The sequence below is a fragment of the Homalodisca vitripennis genome, chromosome 3 (assembly GCF_021130785.1).
Source record: "Homalodisca vitripennis isolate AUS2020 chromosome 3, UT_GWSS_2.1, whole genome shotgun sequence".
Taxonomy (NCBI): Eukaryota; Metazoa; Arthropoda; class Insecta; order Hemiptera; family Cicadellidae; genus Homalodisca; species Homalodisca vitripennis.
The window spans coordinates 119537501-119554628 of record NC_060209.1 but is presented as its reverse complement, the minus strand read 5'-3'; the positions used below and the strand labels follow the sequence as shown (position 1 = coordinate 119554628).

The 17128-nt window shown below is 34.5% G+C and overlaps 1 protein-coding gene across 2 annotated transcripts in view; it reads right to left on the bottom strand.

The window, feature by feature from the left end:
• Positions 1 to 1058: 1058 nt before the first annotated feature.
• Positions 1059 to 17128, bottom strand: part of LOC124357422 — a 36246-nt gene continuing 20176 nt past the window's right edge. The window contains exons 2-9 of one of the 2 annotated variants that reach the window (XM_046809219.1): positions 16673 to 16864; positions 16369 to 16585; positions 9776 to 10014; positions 9446 to 9699; positions 9075 to 9244; positions 5446 to 5618; positions 4667 to 4853; positions 1059 to 3568 (exon numbers count right to left, since the gene is read on the bottom strand). In XM_046809219.1, the coding sequence (XP_046665175.1) occupies positions 3262 to 3568; positions 4667 to 4853; positions 5446 to 5618; positions 9075 to 9244; positions 9446 to 9699; positions 9776 to 10014; positions 16369 to 16585; positions 16673 to 16864 (1739 nt within the window). In that variant the 3' untranslated portion in view covers positions 1059 to 3261. The remainder of the gene's footprint in view (positions 3569 to 4666; positions 4854 to 5445; positions 5619 to 9074; positions 9245 to 9445; positions 9700 to 9775; positions 10015 to 16368; positions 16586 to 16672; positions 16865 to 17128) is intronic. The other variant, XM_046809220.1, reaches the window with a different exon arrangement.

Below are 17128 nucleotides of genomic sequence, written 5' to 3'. Positions count from 1 at the left end.
CACTTTCAAAAATTTGAAACATGGAAAACACTGGAGACGATATTCTTACAGCTAGAAGTGATTTAGAGTTCTGATTTATGTTATTAAAGTAGCAGAAAAAGCTGGAATAGAACCAGTTCTTGAGAAAGAGATTTATTTACATATCCTGCTCATTAATCAAAGGTTATACAATAAAATTCTTTGTTATAATAAGTATTAACAAGAACTCTTTTCCTGAAGTTCCATACCTGGCAGACCCTGCCAAAGGGACTTTGAGGAGGGTACAGAATTTTTTTTTCATCTAGGGCACCAAAAACCCTAGAGCCGGCCATAAAGTTTATCTGTAAAACCTCTTGACAACTATAAAAAACTATAATCTGAAGTGAATTTGAGAAATAATTGCTTTTAAATCATCTCTAATGTTTTCATAGACTTGAAAAAATTAAAATGCACTCTCTACAGGATGTGTGTGTGGCTAGGAATACAATATTCTACTAAATTCAAAATAATAGTTATTTCAGCCTCTTTGATTCATGGTAAACATTAAACGGCAAGTCCTATGAAGTAAGTTAAAATTTAATAAAAGCAACGTAAAGCAAGATCCCACGTTTGAGATGATAATTATGTTGTCCTTCATTTTACAATACTGTCAACAACACAAATACCAAAACGCTTATTCCAGTTCTTTTTGGCCCGGTTTGGTTCACTCAAGTTACTTTTGCTGGTGCGGCTCTTCATGTCCTTGGTGTTTTCAATGTGGAATTAAGGTGAAAGTTATATGAAAATTCTTTCTCTAAAAAAGTAACAAATAATAGACATTGTTTTATAGGAAGACTGGTAATAAAACAGGAGGTTTTTGTTTTTTTTTCAGGACTCCTGAGCTATATTTTTACCCTCGATATCCAATAATTTGTGGGGAAATCCCATAATATGGCAACTCTAAACAGTATGTTTCTAAATGTAAATTGAATTATATCCAAGTTGAATAAAGATGATAGTCCATAATCATTTCTTACTGATAGGTTCCATAGTAAACTATTGAATAGTTATGATAGGCTGGAAATAAACATTTAACAAGATTCAAGAATTAACAAATAATTTATTTACAACTAATTATTAACATGAAGAATACTCAGCAGAAGACCTGATTGCTAGCCGTAACTAATACTAGTTAGCTAGTTACAAACCTTTTAGTAAGAACAACCAAACTTAACAATAAATAAGTGAACACAATAATAACCTAACATAACTTGGTAATAACAAAACAAATATAGCTAAATACTAATGGACGGATTCTATTAACATAACAAATTTCTAAACATTCACCAGATCAACATTGATGTATAAGATCATTAAAAATTATCTAACCACTGCCACTTTTTGTTTTCCAGTAATACATAAGACATTTCTGAATCCTTAATTCAAAGAAACCAATTGTATTGACCCTAGAAAGAGCCCACACACAAGAGTACCACATATCTTTTATTGATTCTTAAAAAATATTATTAACTATTTATTTTTATAGTCCTTTACCTCTTATTAAACTAATACCAAAATGTTTCATTAGTTAGAACAAATTAATTGAGAATTAAGTAATTTTTTAATTGTTTGAGATATTAGGCCTAAAAGCCAGGATTGTTATTAATGGATAGGAAAATCAACAGGCTTATACTTCTACATCCCCTGATTCAAACAAAGCACATAAAAGCACACATATTCAGGGTAAAGTTCCGATTGTGCTGTAATCTTTCTCACAATAGACAGCATGTCATATGCTCTTTTTATATGTGTTTTTTTTTCTTTAAAATCAATGGATTCCAGAAGTAATTTTCTAAGGTAAGCCTGCTGATTTTCTTATCTATTAGTAATATCTGGATTCCAGGGACAGCTGTAGACCAGTTCAAATAACTAAAAATAAAGACAGTCACAGCGATATATATCGAAGAACTCATTCTACATGTGGACAAGCTCAGACTTTCCAAGGTAACATGACCAAATTGCTAAAATACCCAGAATGCGTCTCTGATACCGCCAGTCAGACATCAGACTGTCATTCATCATGGCAAGAAACCCTCAACAATGAGAGCACGACTTTACAATCAGCTCCCATCTTCCTTTAAACAACGATCAACCATAAATGACAATAATGTATTATTACCATGCATCATTTATGTATATTGTGACACATAACTGTTCTCAAAGTTCATGTTAATAGAGAGATTCTGATTCTGAATTTTTTTGTAGTCATGAAGTAAGATATTTTAATTTTTGGGAGGGTTAAATATAGTTTTTGTATTCTTTATTAGTTAAAATTGAAACTCCATATTCAACAATTGGACAGTGAAAGATTGAGTGTCGATTTTTATCCATACATTGATCCGACTTAATTCTATTATAAAGGTGAAAAGAATAGATTTTCAATTAATAAAATCACCTCATCAATTATACTATAGTGAAGATATGAGCAGAAAGGCCAAGTGTGTATATTGTTATACATTTTGGTTTTGCATAGATGTATCTGAATTTATCTCAGTTAACATTAAAATATGTTTTTATAATATAATACATGTTTTGTATAATACAGTTTGCATATTTTTTGGTAATTCTTGATTAAAATGTTATATTAATAATATAATTAAAAAGCTTTATTTCCTATGTATAAAATGTTGCTTATTCCTTTTTTTCTTTGAAACTATTCTAGTGCTCTATAAAAGAAGGTAATCTAGGCTAAAAAATAGTCAACTGTGGCTACGTTTCACTTTGAAATAAACTACAAATATATTACTTTATACCAGTGAATAGTACACAGTTAAGACAAACACTATAAAAGGTCTAACTTTTATCAAACTAACTATGATACATTGTTGAACACATATCTTTACGATTCATTCTTAAAATGAACACAATCTTAAAAATGCATAGGACAATTATTTCTGTCTTCATTTACATTATTTTCAACTTATATATTACTGACTTTGAATTACATTGCTACATGATATCAGTATACCCTATGGGAAGCTTGTTTAAAAATAGTAAATTATTTAAAAAATATTGGTCTAAATAAAGTTGTAAGCGCTGTATGAAGAAAAACCTTTTTCCATCAAAAATAGGAATCAAACTTTCTCATTTCTCAGGCTACTCCAGTATTTTCTTACCGAAATCACAAAATGTGATTAAAACACCAGATGAATATTCTTTACATATTCATTGTCTTTCTTAACTTTGCATGTTTTGTAGTCATTGACTTATTGTTTATGATGTTATGATGCCCACTTAGCCAAGTTACACATCATAAGGCTTGGCTGCACTAAACTTGCCCAGCTCCTGACGTATAGCTGCGATAAGAGGCACAGCAGGATCTGTGGGGGCGAGGGTGGCATTGCTCAGTATCCTCCCAGGTTCCAAGCAAGGCTTGTGGAAGGGACCAGCACTGAGAGGGCGAGGAGGTGGACGAGTAGGGGGAGTGGTGGGGGTATTCCCACCCCATGCTCCTCGTGGAGGTCGACTACCCACTCCGGCTGTAGCTGGTCGCCGTGAATCTGTAGTTTTTGGACGGAGTATGATTTCTGTTGCTAGTGGATCACTAGGTCTGTAATTATAAAATATTGTTAAAGTGAATACTCAAACTTTATTATTGATCAGTCATATGAATTTTTTGTTTTCAAATGCATTTGCAACTGACTTTCCTAACACATTAACTATAGGTAAGTATTACGAGGGGTATTAGAAAAATAAGGTTCCCATGATTTTTTTAAATAGGCAGCTCTATATTTCTACTTAGTGTTATACATCAATTTAACACGTAAAAGTTAAGCTATTTTTCCACATAATCACCGTTTCTGTCCAAACACTTTTGTAGACGATGCTCCAACTTTTCTATCCCTATATGTAGAATTCTGCCGCCAATCCTTTGAGTAACCTCTTCCTTGACTTCATCATCGGTACTGAAGCGTTGGCCACCCAAGTGTTTCTTCTTTAATTTTTGGAATAAGTGATAATCACTTGGGGCTAGGTCTGGGCTGTAGGGGGGATGGGGCACAATAGTCCAGCCAAAATTTGTCAGCAGTTCTTGAGTTTGACGTGAGACATGAGGTCGAGTGTTGTCATGGAGAAGCCTCACGCCACTGGACAATCTTCCTCTCCGGCGGTTCTGGATCGCGCGTCTCAGTTTTCTTAATGTGTCGCAATATCTGTCAGAGTTTACTGTTGTTCCTGTGTGGTGATTCTCCGATCTTCAAGCAGTATTGTCTCAACTTTTTCAACAACTCCATCTGAAACTGAAGGCCGTCCACTTCGGTTTTCATTGTGAATTTCCATGCGGCCTTCACTGAATTCTCTACACCATTTCCGAACGTGTTGAACAGATATGCAGTTTTCCCCATAAACTTTGATTAAATGACGATGAATTTCAATAGATGAAATCTGTTTTGCATTTAAAAAACGTATCACAGCACGAATTTCGCATCTGGCGGGTAACAATGACAGGGAGCTCCATCTTCGAAGGCAGCTAGGCCGGCACTGTTGGACGTAGCGAGGCGCAAGTGGTATGGATAGAGAGAGGGAGAGTTGATGAGTAAGACAGTGTTGCCAGATTTCTCCCAACATATCGCATTCTGTCTCGGCGGCATAGGGAACCTTATTTTTCTAATACCCCTCGTATTATAAAGGACCTAATTAAAAATGTTACCTAACTAATGCTGATCTGATGCGAACATCTCGCTGAGTGTTGGTAGGACTGCTGCTGTCCTGGTCAGGGCTACCGCTGCGGCTACCAAATAAGCTGAAGGCATCATCCAAGAGCTCATGGAACCTTCTCCGCATGCGCCCCACACCAGGCTCAGTCAGCGATAGATCCTCTTCAAGATCCACACTGTCTGAAACAACAGTCACTTTCAATAACTTGTATAGTTTCTAGAAACACAAAGTATTCCCCTACAAATTCAGTTTGAACATGATGTCATATATTTATGACTGTGATTAGGTTTTTCTTGTTTTAGCTTATGTATTTCACAAAAAATAATTTCCATTTATTTTAAGTACAGTAAGAAAAGTATGAATGTTACTTTAAAAATTTCATAAATATATATTTCTTACTTTTAGAGAAGAACGGTTTTTATGTGTTCTTGATAGAGGACATATGTCAAATTTAGTCATAGATTTTGAATTTATTTATTCTAATCCTGTTATTATTTAGTTTTCTATTTAATTTGTAAATATATTGTAATTAAATTAAATTTTCAAAACATTAGTTTTCCATCACCCAAAGTTCTATGTTTGTAGGCCATGTCAAATATAAAACCTAACTGGATGTGTGATACTCCTTACTAAAAAAATAAGGATGAGTGACATTTTATGGTAGATGCTGTCACTTAAAAAACCCCTATTGTACCTTCCTAGATACATCCAGTCACAACATGTTGATCATGAATAAAATATGAGACAAATCAAATTTTAGAATCCCCTTGCCTTGTTTTTGCAGTCTGTGACAATGTAGGTCCCACACAAGAGGGCCAATGACACCCGGATCATTCTCACTGCTGGCGTGTCGGGCATGACTCGTTGTGGCTGTAGCAGTTGTTGTTGATGGCTCATCTGTAGGCTCGAGTACAAGTTCCAGTGGTCCTGGGATTACTGGCCCTCTGTGACAATGGTATAATTTATTAGGTTCAGTTAATCGTAAACTAGTTGAACATAATTTCTTTTCTGCAAGTTATAACTAGTGTCAGTTATTTTTAGCAAAGTATAATCATGCAAGGGTAAATTTGCAAGGTTGCCTGATAAAGACATCAGGGAGAGGAAGAGATCTTGCGATAGAACCATAAAAATGATGCAATAGTGCAATCCCAGCAGATGCGTTGTCCTATTTTGAAGCATTCCAGCCTTCCAAGCCTTCTCTTGAAAAAAATATTTTTTTTTAATTTCATATACAGTGTGTTTACTAAAGGTGTTCCAATATTGTAGTATTTTGTTCTAGACATTAAAATGAGGAAAACACTTTATATGGAGGTATGTCCTAAAACTTTTAGTTTTCCGTCTGTCTGTATGTGATTTTTACCAAAAAAGTTATATCTTTTATACCAGTAAAGATAAAATTATGAAACTTTGCAGTTGTGTTGACCTTTTGTATGTCCATTTGAGAAAATAATATAAACAAATTATCTTTACCAGTTTCAAAATGGTAGCCAATCATAAATTTTGATGTTAAATTCTGCAAAATCGATACCCTGTATGAAAATTTTACAAGAATAATAAAATGTTGTAAACTTTATTCTAAATCTAACAGTGGTTGTTTCATTAAAATAGAATAAAAACAACTGATTAGTACTACCAAACATAATACCATGTTTTACATTACACAACAGGAAGTATAGTTTTCTAAACTGTTTTACTCTGAAGAGCTGATTTAAAGTCAATGAGCTGATTAATGTGAACAGCTGTTTATTTAAGCTATTAAAAGTTGTTTATGTTTCTGGCATTGTTTGCATATTTTTACTCATAACTAACTTAACCTATTTCTTCTGTAATGTAAAAGTTGTTTTGTGTCCATTCCAATTACTTTAGTATAAAGTATTTTTTTTTTAATTAGTAAGTGTTTATGATTTAATTTCTTTTCATTAGCAACAGAAATGGCAAATAATGATATTACCAATTTTAACAACTCAGAATTGGCAGACATGCATTTAATGTATGGCCTTGCTAATAATTGTAGTGGTACTGCAGCGAGAAGACTGTATCAGGAACGTTTCCCAAATCGTGTGTTACCTTGTAACAAAACTTTTTCAACAATTCATCGACGACTTGCAGACAGGAAACTTTTCACACCAAAAACCAGGTAACTCAGGCCGACAGGTTTCAGTAAGATCTCCTGAATTGGAAGAATCCATATTGGATGTCAAATCAGACCACCCCAACAGTACTAGAGAAATTGGTTTGCAGTTCAATGTTAGAAATAAAACAGTCTGGACTATACTACGTGAACAACAACTTCATCCTTACCACGTACAACGAGTTCACTCACTGTTACCTCGTGATTACCATCCTCTAATCCAGCTTAGTCAGTGGTTTATACAAAAATGCGTGAATCAAAATTTCTTGAGGAAGGTGTTTTTCACAGATGAGACCAAGTTTTCAAGAACCATGATTGTTAATTCCCACAACTCACACATTTGGTCCATTGATAACCCACATGAAATTACACAGGATCGTCACCAATATCAGTTTTCTTTAAGTGTTTGGGCTGATATAATTGGTGACAAGTTGTTTTTAAGTTTTTTACCAAATATTCTTAACGGCCAGACATATTTACAGTTTTTGACTGATGACCTTCCAACTGTTCTTGAGGATTTGCCATTGAACACCCGCAATAATATGTGGTTTATGCAAGACGGGGCTCCAGCCCATTTCAGTTTAAATGTTAGAAATTATTTGTATAGAGCATACAACAACAAATGGCTCAGTCGTGGAGGCCCAGTTCGTTGGCCTGCTAGGTCCCCCGAGCTTAATCCCTTAGACTTTTTCCTATGGGGCCACCTCAAGTCACTGGTGTATTCTACTCTCATAGATAACATTGAATAGTTGCGAGCGAGGGTATTAAATGGCATTGGTACAATCCAGCAGACACCTGGAATTTTTGAAAGAGTCCACCAGTCAATGAGGAGGCGCTTTGAAGCCTGCATTTTTAACGGAGGACGCCACTTTGAGCAATTCTTATAAGTTGTTGTGTCAAAGTGAGAACTACCCGATTTTGTAAGTGTTTTACTTCTACTGTACATATAATAATTTAATTTAATTTATCATTGATACATTTTATTTGTTTTTTTTTCTTATTTAACTTCATATTCCATGAGTATGAAATGTTGTATAGCATGTTCTACTTTACATCTAATACTTAAATTTAATTTATCATTAATAAATGTAATTTGTTTTTTTTAATTTGACTTTCATATTCCCTGAGTATGTAATGTTGTAAAAAATGGTATTATGTGTGATAGTACTAATCAGTTGTTTTTTATTCCATTTTAATGAAACAACCACTGTTAGATTTAGAATAAAGTCTACAACATTTTATTAATCTTGTAAAATTTTCATACAGGGTATCGATTTTGCAGAATTTAACATCAAAATTTATGATTGGCTACCATTTTGAAACGGGTAAAGATAATTTGTTTATATTATTTTCTCAAATGGACATACAAAAGGTCAACACAACTGCAAAGTTTCATAATTTTATCTTTACTGGTATAAAAGATATAACTTTTTTGGTAAAAATCACATACAGACAGACGGAAAACTAAAAGTTTTAGGACATACCTCCATATGAAGTTTTTTGCTCATTTTCACGTCTAGAACAAAATGCCACAATACTGGAACACCTTTAGTCAACACCCTGTATATATTGTTAAATACATTCAATCTGCTAAGTAGTTCCATTTCAACTGTGTTCTAAAAGTCGAAAACTTATGAAGGCAGTGGGAACGAAATAACATAGTACAGCTACATATAGCCCAAAACACGTTTTTAATATTGAATAAAGCTTATTTTTCCTCTTTTTGTTAGCTCAGTGAAGCGAAAGTAGTAGATTGGGCCAATCAGAAAAGTTCTTATCTGTATTTTTGTGTGTGTATCCGTGAGGGTGTCCACACATTATCTCGAAAACTGTTTGACGTACAGTGGAGAGATTTAGTACCACTAAAATTGGACTATTGAATAATGGGGCATAGTCTAAAGTTGGGATTTTTTTACTTCACCTCTTAGATTGGAAGTAAATTTCAAAATCTTAAGTAATTGTTTTTGCTTAAGAAGGCTTCTTAAATCTACATTAAAAAGATTTTCTTGATTGTGCATCAAGATAACCTCAACTATGGCACTGGAAATATAATTCATTTGAACCACAAGTGCCCCTACATCCACAAAACCGCAAATACTCGCAAGCCCAAGATGTAGATGATTGCGTCACTTTGCGATGCCTGTTATGGAAAAAATGGTCATACTCTTAATAATAAGTAGACCTAATTAACATTGTGCTACCAACGATTATAAATGTAGGTTGGCTCCTTTTGAATCAAATTATTAGAATATGCTGTCACCACTGTTACCTGGGGAAAGCCTTGACAGAAGGCATAGACAGGTACGAATTAGGACTAGAAGCTTTGTGGCTGCGTGGCCTTGGTTTCGGAGGACAAGGTGGACTTCTCCTCACCAGTGAGGCTTCTGAGCTTCCCCCCGAGCGACCACTTAGTCTGGAGGGCGAATCAGGGTTGATTACCTGTTCAAGATGGATGCTTTGTTATTTGTTTTAATATTAAATTTATATTACTTGTAATTTTTTGCATGCAAAAGAGTAATAAAAATATAAAATAATTAAAAAGTTTATAAATGTTAATTGTATTATATATTTCCCAATGTTTATTATATTTGTTGAAGTTAAAATATATTGAAGAACACGTTTTAAATGGTGTAAACTTACTTTGGACTCATGGTCATCTCCATTGTAAGCCATGTTGTCCTTGCCACGTCCACTGTGTTCGCGCTCGAACACTCGACTGCGGTTGGCACTACCTTCCACCCTCTGCTTGCGCTTGTGTCTGCCCAGTCCAAGTGCAAACAGTACTACCAGCACGACCAGAAGTAACACCGCACACACTCCGGCAGCCAGCAGCAGCCAAACGTCCTGACGAGGTGATGAGGAGATCCCTTCTAACTCGGCAGCCTTTAGATATGCTGGAAAAACATGCTTTCGGTCTTCATATGGTACAACTACTAAGACAATACTCGGAAGTGCTCTAATCGTACTTACGTTCAGCTTTAGTGACAAGAGGATACCCCAGTTCTGCTACTACCTCCTTGTCGGTGAGCAAGCGCATATCTCCCGCAGCAGTTGTGGCAGGCACCAACTTGCCAGAGACTCGCACCGAGTATACCAGCTCCAGTCCACTCACGGTGGCGGTGGCGTTGTGTAGCGATACCTCCACATCTCGACTGTCCCGACGCTTCTTTGTCAGCCCGAGGTGGACCGACTGCTGCCTACAGCACACACTGCGCATCATGTATTGTAGTCCACCACAAATAAAATTATTTTCATTGTTGAACAAATTTAATGTCAGTGTTCTTTGTAAATGTACTAAAATTAGGAAACTCAATGCTAGTTATAATCAACTTGGGTTGGGTCCTTTTTTAATTTTTTAAAATTGTTGCTGTCAATAAATGTTTCAACCAGTACCAAATCCCAAATCAATTAAAACGTCAAACAATGAAATGAAGTTAGTATCACCCATATCAAGAAAACTAAAAGATAATAACTGTATAATATCAAAGGCTGACAAAGGGAATACAGTAGTAATTATCGACAGCCAAACATACCAAGAAAAGGTTCTATTTCTGGCTCTTGTAATCTACGGTACTTTCGATCTAAGGTATTTCTAGTGCCACATTTGAGTTTGCCTTGTTGTCATGATGAGGAAAATATACATACATGGGTAAGAGTGATAAGCCTATTACGGTCTATGGGGAAATCCTACCTATTGCCTATCTACTTCCGTTATAAGGAGGAAATTCTTATTAAATTCATGCAACTTTCTAAAATAATCGTTGTTAAGGTTTTGCGGTGTGAAGTCTTGTTCTTTTTAGAAATGTAGTCTGAGAAAGAATGGACCATTAAGAAATATTAGTGTTCATTTCTTGTTTTTCCTTAAGCTTTGTTTTTATGTTAAAATGCCATATCGCAATGTCAAGGAAGCCCACCAGTTTGGAATACCGTACTTATAAACATTCTCAGCTTTGTCTACTAAAGTTGGTTTTATAACAGCGTTTAAATAACATTGACAATGCATTAGATATTTTTAATTCGTCACTGATACAATCCAAAGAAAATGTCTACATTACACTACTGATACTGTACAAGCACTATACAATTAATATTTTTATAAAATTTAAATGTAAACTGATGTTTCAGGCTATTTGTCAAACTTCATCTGAAAGTGTCACCAGTTGTTTAGCGCTAATTCAACTTGGATTATGAAACATAAATACAGACATTTGTTCAGAATTCCAAAAATATTCCAAGTAACGTGTTTCATATTTCCCTTCCTTCTTATAAACCTTCCACGGATTCCAACGGATGTTTTACAAACATAATTAATCTGATTGGGCCAGCCCTTCTCGAGATTAGCCTTTAACAACACATTTTACAATTCGTTTTTATTTATAAGATAAATAAACAGCCACACTGTGTTTAATACAATTTTATATATTGTACTAATACCGTTCAATGATGTATCGAATGAATGACTATGAGACTTCCATTACAAAATAATGAATAGCCATTCACTTCACAGTTTCCTGTAGAGCATTTAAATGAAAATTAGTTTGCCATACATTGATCTCAGATATTTTAATAACATGTGTTTGAAGTAAATTAGTTTGCCATACATTGATCTCAGATATTTTAATCACATGTGTTTAAAGTAAATTAGTTTGATATACATTGATCTCAGATATATTAATAACATGTGTATGAAGTAAATTGGTTTTATTAGTAAACTCTGTAGATCAAAACGCCAAAATGGTTGAAAAGTTTCTCTGATAGTATATTAAGTCCTGCCTCATTTACATTAGTTAGTGTTTTTATTTAAACATTCATAAATTTAAAGATGTAAAATACAAAGTACTAAAATTGAACATAATTTTTAATATTAACTTCACTTCTAGAACAAGTACACAAAATATGCACAAAAAGTTCTACTCAAATGACACAACGATTTTAAATATTTACAGGAGTATAAACGTATTCATATAAGCATATGTTTAATTTATTATAATTGGATAAGAATAACTAAAAACTTGCATACAAGTTTTTAAATGCTGCCATTTTGTATCCAAGGAGAGTAAGTTTTCCCGTCGATTACATATTTATTCATCAATTCTTTACTAACTGATGGCACCGCATCTAATATTAAAACACAGTTGATGCTCATGTACTCCGACTGATGACTGGGAGTTATTACTTCTATTAGTGCAATCAGTACTGCTATCCTGCTACACGGCACTGAAATATATCTCAAGGTTTTATTTCTAAATTTGGAAAAGCGATCTTCAGAGCATCAGACGAAGGTGAGTCATTCAAGAACACTGAATGAAAAATTAAGAAATTGTATCAAAAGAATGAGGATTAATGAAAAGTATACTACCAATACAATACAATACTACCAATCATTGGGTACAGTTAAGCAAGTTAAAATAATGTAACAGTTATTAAATTTATGTTTTTCTAAAATGTGTGATTTTTACATTTGAAATCCTGTAAATAAACTAGTAGGCTATCCTAAATAGAGATTCTTTTATATAAATCGCAATTTCAAGATAAATAAATAAAACTCAAAATATTAGACCTAACTTCTTTTTAATAAAATCTTTTCAAATTAAAAATTTATGTGTAAAAAAGGCTCTGGTACTTTGCAATCTCGATATATAAGATGTGTCTATTACACTGTTCTGTGAGTCAGACTGCGCATAATAATAAGCGGCGTGTGATAAGAGATGGTGATTTTTTTTAAATAAAATAAATCAGCAGTCCTGAAAATTAAATATTTTTTTACCGAACGCAGCAAATATAATAACTGCTTGATAAATTTTACTGCTTGTTAATGACATTGTTTACTATTTAATTGTATGAATGCCATTGAAATGAAAGCCACCACCAACTACATTATTTCATTTCGCCTACATTACAGTTATTAAATTAAACCAATGTGAATGAAACGTTTTGTACAAACAGATTTAACCCATGATACGTCACTAAAAATTTTACTTAAAAAAAGTAGTAAAACTCTTTTTACATATTATATAAATAATGAGTAAGTATTCTGTGAACTGAATTATACCGTATAATTTATCACATCAAGAGCTTTGTTTTTGCTTATTTCATTATAGCGCTCAAACTGCGTACAGTATCGTTGTTATAGAAGGAAACAGGTATATTATGTCATTTGAAATGTCATATGAGTTTTATCCGTTCAAAAATATTAAAGGTACATGCAGCGTAAAAAGAGGCAGGAACACGTAATTCCTTTATTCAGCGTAAGGGGTAGGGCGTAACTCAATTTGCGTGTTTTAGAACGAAACGCAGGCGATCTGGCGAGAAGTATTACTGTTATACGCAGTTATTGACAATAAACATGTTTGATGTCACTCTTCCTTTATTTAGTAAAGTAGTCCTGTGATTTAGGATAGAAGTAAAATTTTAGAAAAAAAAAACATTAATTGAAGCAATTTTATGAGTACCGGCTTTAAAAACAAACAAATATATCTTAAGACAATCCTGAGACGCGGATACAGTAACCAAAAAGTAAACAAACATAGACCAAACATTTACAAATATTCCAGGTATTAGGTACCCTAATATAACGATACATTAATTTAAAAACACTTGTGTATTTTATATGTCAGTTGGTGTAAAATAATAAAAGTGTAAGATTTAATTACGAAACAATTTTAAATTAAATCTTTTAAGCTTTTGGAATTCAGTCACTATTAATAAACTACACTATTTTTGTTTATGTGTAACAAGTTTTTAAAGGGGATAATTTATAAAATATTATTAATACCTTCGTCAACAACTCAAAAAGACTGTAAAACTTAAGTTAACTTAACCTACAATTGCATAAAAAATGTTGAATGCTAATGTTCCAAGAAGTTCTGTCCAAGAGGTGTAATTTACTACTTTACCAAAGAAATGTCCGTACGTCGAAACTCTTGTATAACTTCTTCCTCGCAAAGTGAGAGATGTTATCCTGCCGCTCTCTTGATGCCGTATTGACCTAACAAACCCCAGCCCTCTCTCACCGATAGTCTCTATATATTACCCCTCCCCAACTACGATAACCGAAGTGCACGCAGAGCATTTATTTACTTGTTGTCATGCCTCCTTCAGAGTATGTATTGTACCAGTTTATTTGCAGGGCTGGCATTGTTAGACAGAACGATAATCAAAAAGAATGGGCTGAGTTAAATTCAATGTTACTTAAAACAAAATATATGATATTTCATGTTTATCATAGATATACATGAAGTTGTGTCTCTAAGATTTTAGTGTGACACAGTGGAATATAGCGTTTGAAAGGATAACAGTATTTCAGACATTTGTCATCGTTATAGGTTATAAAAGGAGGTTACACAACGTTTCGAGGATTGGAGTCTATCCTCTTCGTTCCAATCCTCGAAACGTTGTTTTATACCTTTTATGACCTATAACGATGGCAAATGTTCGAAATCCTGTTATCCTTCAAATCTTTCACCGTCAATAACAAACTTTAAACAAAGAATAGTGTACTTGCTAAAACTTCCTTGGCCTTAGTGAATTAGTCGTACACTTATTTAGGTTACATTTGGATAACATCACAGTTTGTGTAACCGAATGGGTCTTTTTCTGAGACACTCCACGTGCACATTATGTACCTAGGTTTTAATTTTGGGCCCCATACTTTTTATTGTTTATATAAACGACCTTCCATGTAGCCTAAGAGCTGAAGATGTAGCCTAAAGGCCTATTTGTTAGCTGATGACCTAGATCTTTCTGTGCAAAGCAAAAAGCTTGATGAGATGATTGATACCTCAACTAGTTTTACTAACATCATCGGTGTCCAGCTAACAAACTTTCCCTTAATACACATAAGGCTCTTTATTTTCCACTTAGTATCACAAAAAGGAAAGAGAAAGAAAGGTCACATTTTTGGGAGTACATATCCAATCAGATTAGAAATGTTTAAGTCATTAAACAGTGCCATTTAACATTGCTACTTGAATTTCGAGGGGGTTGTTTATGCTAAGAATCTTAAAGGGCAGTGCAACGATTTAGATCCTTCTCCGCATTTAATATTCTTATGTACGAGATATTCTCGTCTTCGTCACATATGGAATCCTGCTGTGTGGGGTAGATTTCATGCTGCTAAATACTTCTTGTGATGCAGAAGAGAGCACTAAGAATAATTAGTGATTCGAATTGGAATGCTCATTATAGGCCACTATTCAAAAAAGGTTGACTGTATGTATTGACCGGTCTATGTAATGCATGTCGTACTCTTTGTTTAACATAACCTTACCATCTTTCATAATATTACCGATGTGCAGGATCACTGACAAACGATAGATCTACAAACCGTTAAAAGATGGTTTGGATTTACAATTATTAGATAAACGTAACCAAGTTCATGGTGGTTTGATTAATTTTTCACGGAAAAACTAGAGAAATTTATGATTGTCCAAATCCTATTACAATGGCATAATTTGTTGATGAAATTACAATGATTCAAGTATTACAAGTTTGCACTTAATTATTAATCATTAACAGTGCTTAATTGAAAATTAAAACCATCTTTGAATGCGTGCCATTTCCGCCTTGATTGTACGTTTGAGTCCGGATTTACGGCATTGTAATCTAGTTATAAAGACCTTTAATTTGATGTACATACCAACGTATGCTTACATTAAATTTTTTTCTGACTCCTTGTGGCCCGTACCCCTGAGAAGTAATGGGTTACTGGATATGTTTTAAATTAGATTTGTATGCCCAATAAGTTTGTACCAATTTTTGTAGCTATATCTTAAATAATTTTAAAAATATTTAATTGTCCCAAATCTTTTTGGACACTGTATATGGAAGTGGAACGGATAAAAATATTAATGATAAAAATTTGGATGTTGATATGTTGATCCTGTCTTTTAATTGGTTAGAATATTGTGGAACTATATTTGGAACTAACATAAACAAAATATGCATTTCTCAAGAAGAGCATGTTATAAGATACAAGCTGTTTCCCGCGCCTTCGCACACTTTTCGTAAAGCTTTGCCCGTGTATGACCAATTCTGGTTCAAGTGATTTATATTTCCAACGCCGATGTAGAGTTTACCTTGTTGCCACGATCTAGAAAATCTGTCAAAAGTGCATGTTTATAGCCATTATAGATGTACTTTATTATAAAGCGGTCTAACACTCAAGCTGAAATTTATTTTAAACACAAATATACATAAAAACTTAGCGCCTTCAAATTGTGTTTGGTTATTTAATATTCGTAACTGTCTAGTAATTGCAGTTTATAATGTGCAGGCGCTTTGATAACTTTTATATATTGCAGCGCTGCTTGGTGGTGAGTTACATCAATGGGCTTAGCATATAAACCTTCTATGAGGAAAATACATATACATACAAATTTTCATAATGATCGGTCACATAGTTTCTGAGTCTATAAATGACATACAGACAAATATTAATTTATATATCTGAAATATTCTATCAGAAGTGAAATATTAAATATTCCTTGGCGTTGTAAGAAAATACGTGCAGTTACATTGTGTTTGGAAGTCCACAAATTAAAAAGAGACATGCAGACATGTACCTTTGGAAAGCGATGCTGTAGAGGCGCGCTAGCCTGGGCTCAAACACGTTTCTAGCTAGGGACCAATCTGTAGAGTTGGTGTGGAGGACGGTGACCAACCAGTAGGCGGGATCAGGAGCGGGCTGGAGCCACGGGGGCGGCGGCCAGGGGGGCACACTGGGGGTGGCAGTCGGTACTGGGCCGAAGGTCGGTGTAGGGCTGATTGGGCAGTCAGTCCCTACACAATACCCAATATCGCTGTATCAGCTGAAGTCCGACAAGTCAAAAACAAATACTCTAACGCTACGCTGTTGGTGGGGCTCACCAGGACAAGTAGGTGAGAAGGTGGGACTGGGCATGACTGTAGCCAGGACTGTGGTGGTCCACACCACTGTAGTGGTGTACGGGTTAACTGTGACTGTGGGAGTATCCAATGGGACCGCGCCGTCTCCAGACCCCGTCCACAGGAAGTCTTCCAGCCGGTAGTTTCGGTGGGGCACCTCCTCCGTGTACAGCCCTGTCAGAAAACACAATTTCAATACTAATTAAATCCTTTTTTGTTCCTCAAAGCGTATTTTATATATTTGTACTACATCATGCTTTCTCCATTTTCTTTAGTGGTATTATCAAGAAATAAAGTTTCCTACATATGATGGTTCAACAAATTGTATTTTTACTTCAGAAGAGCTAGATTGTCTTCCTACCACGGCTTACTCCCTCCCCCCTTCGCCGTCATAGGCTATTGATCTTATAAATATACAAATAAGAACTGACTCAGTCC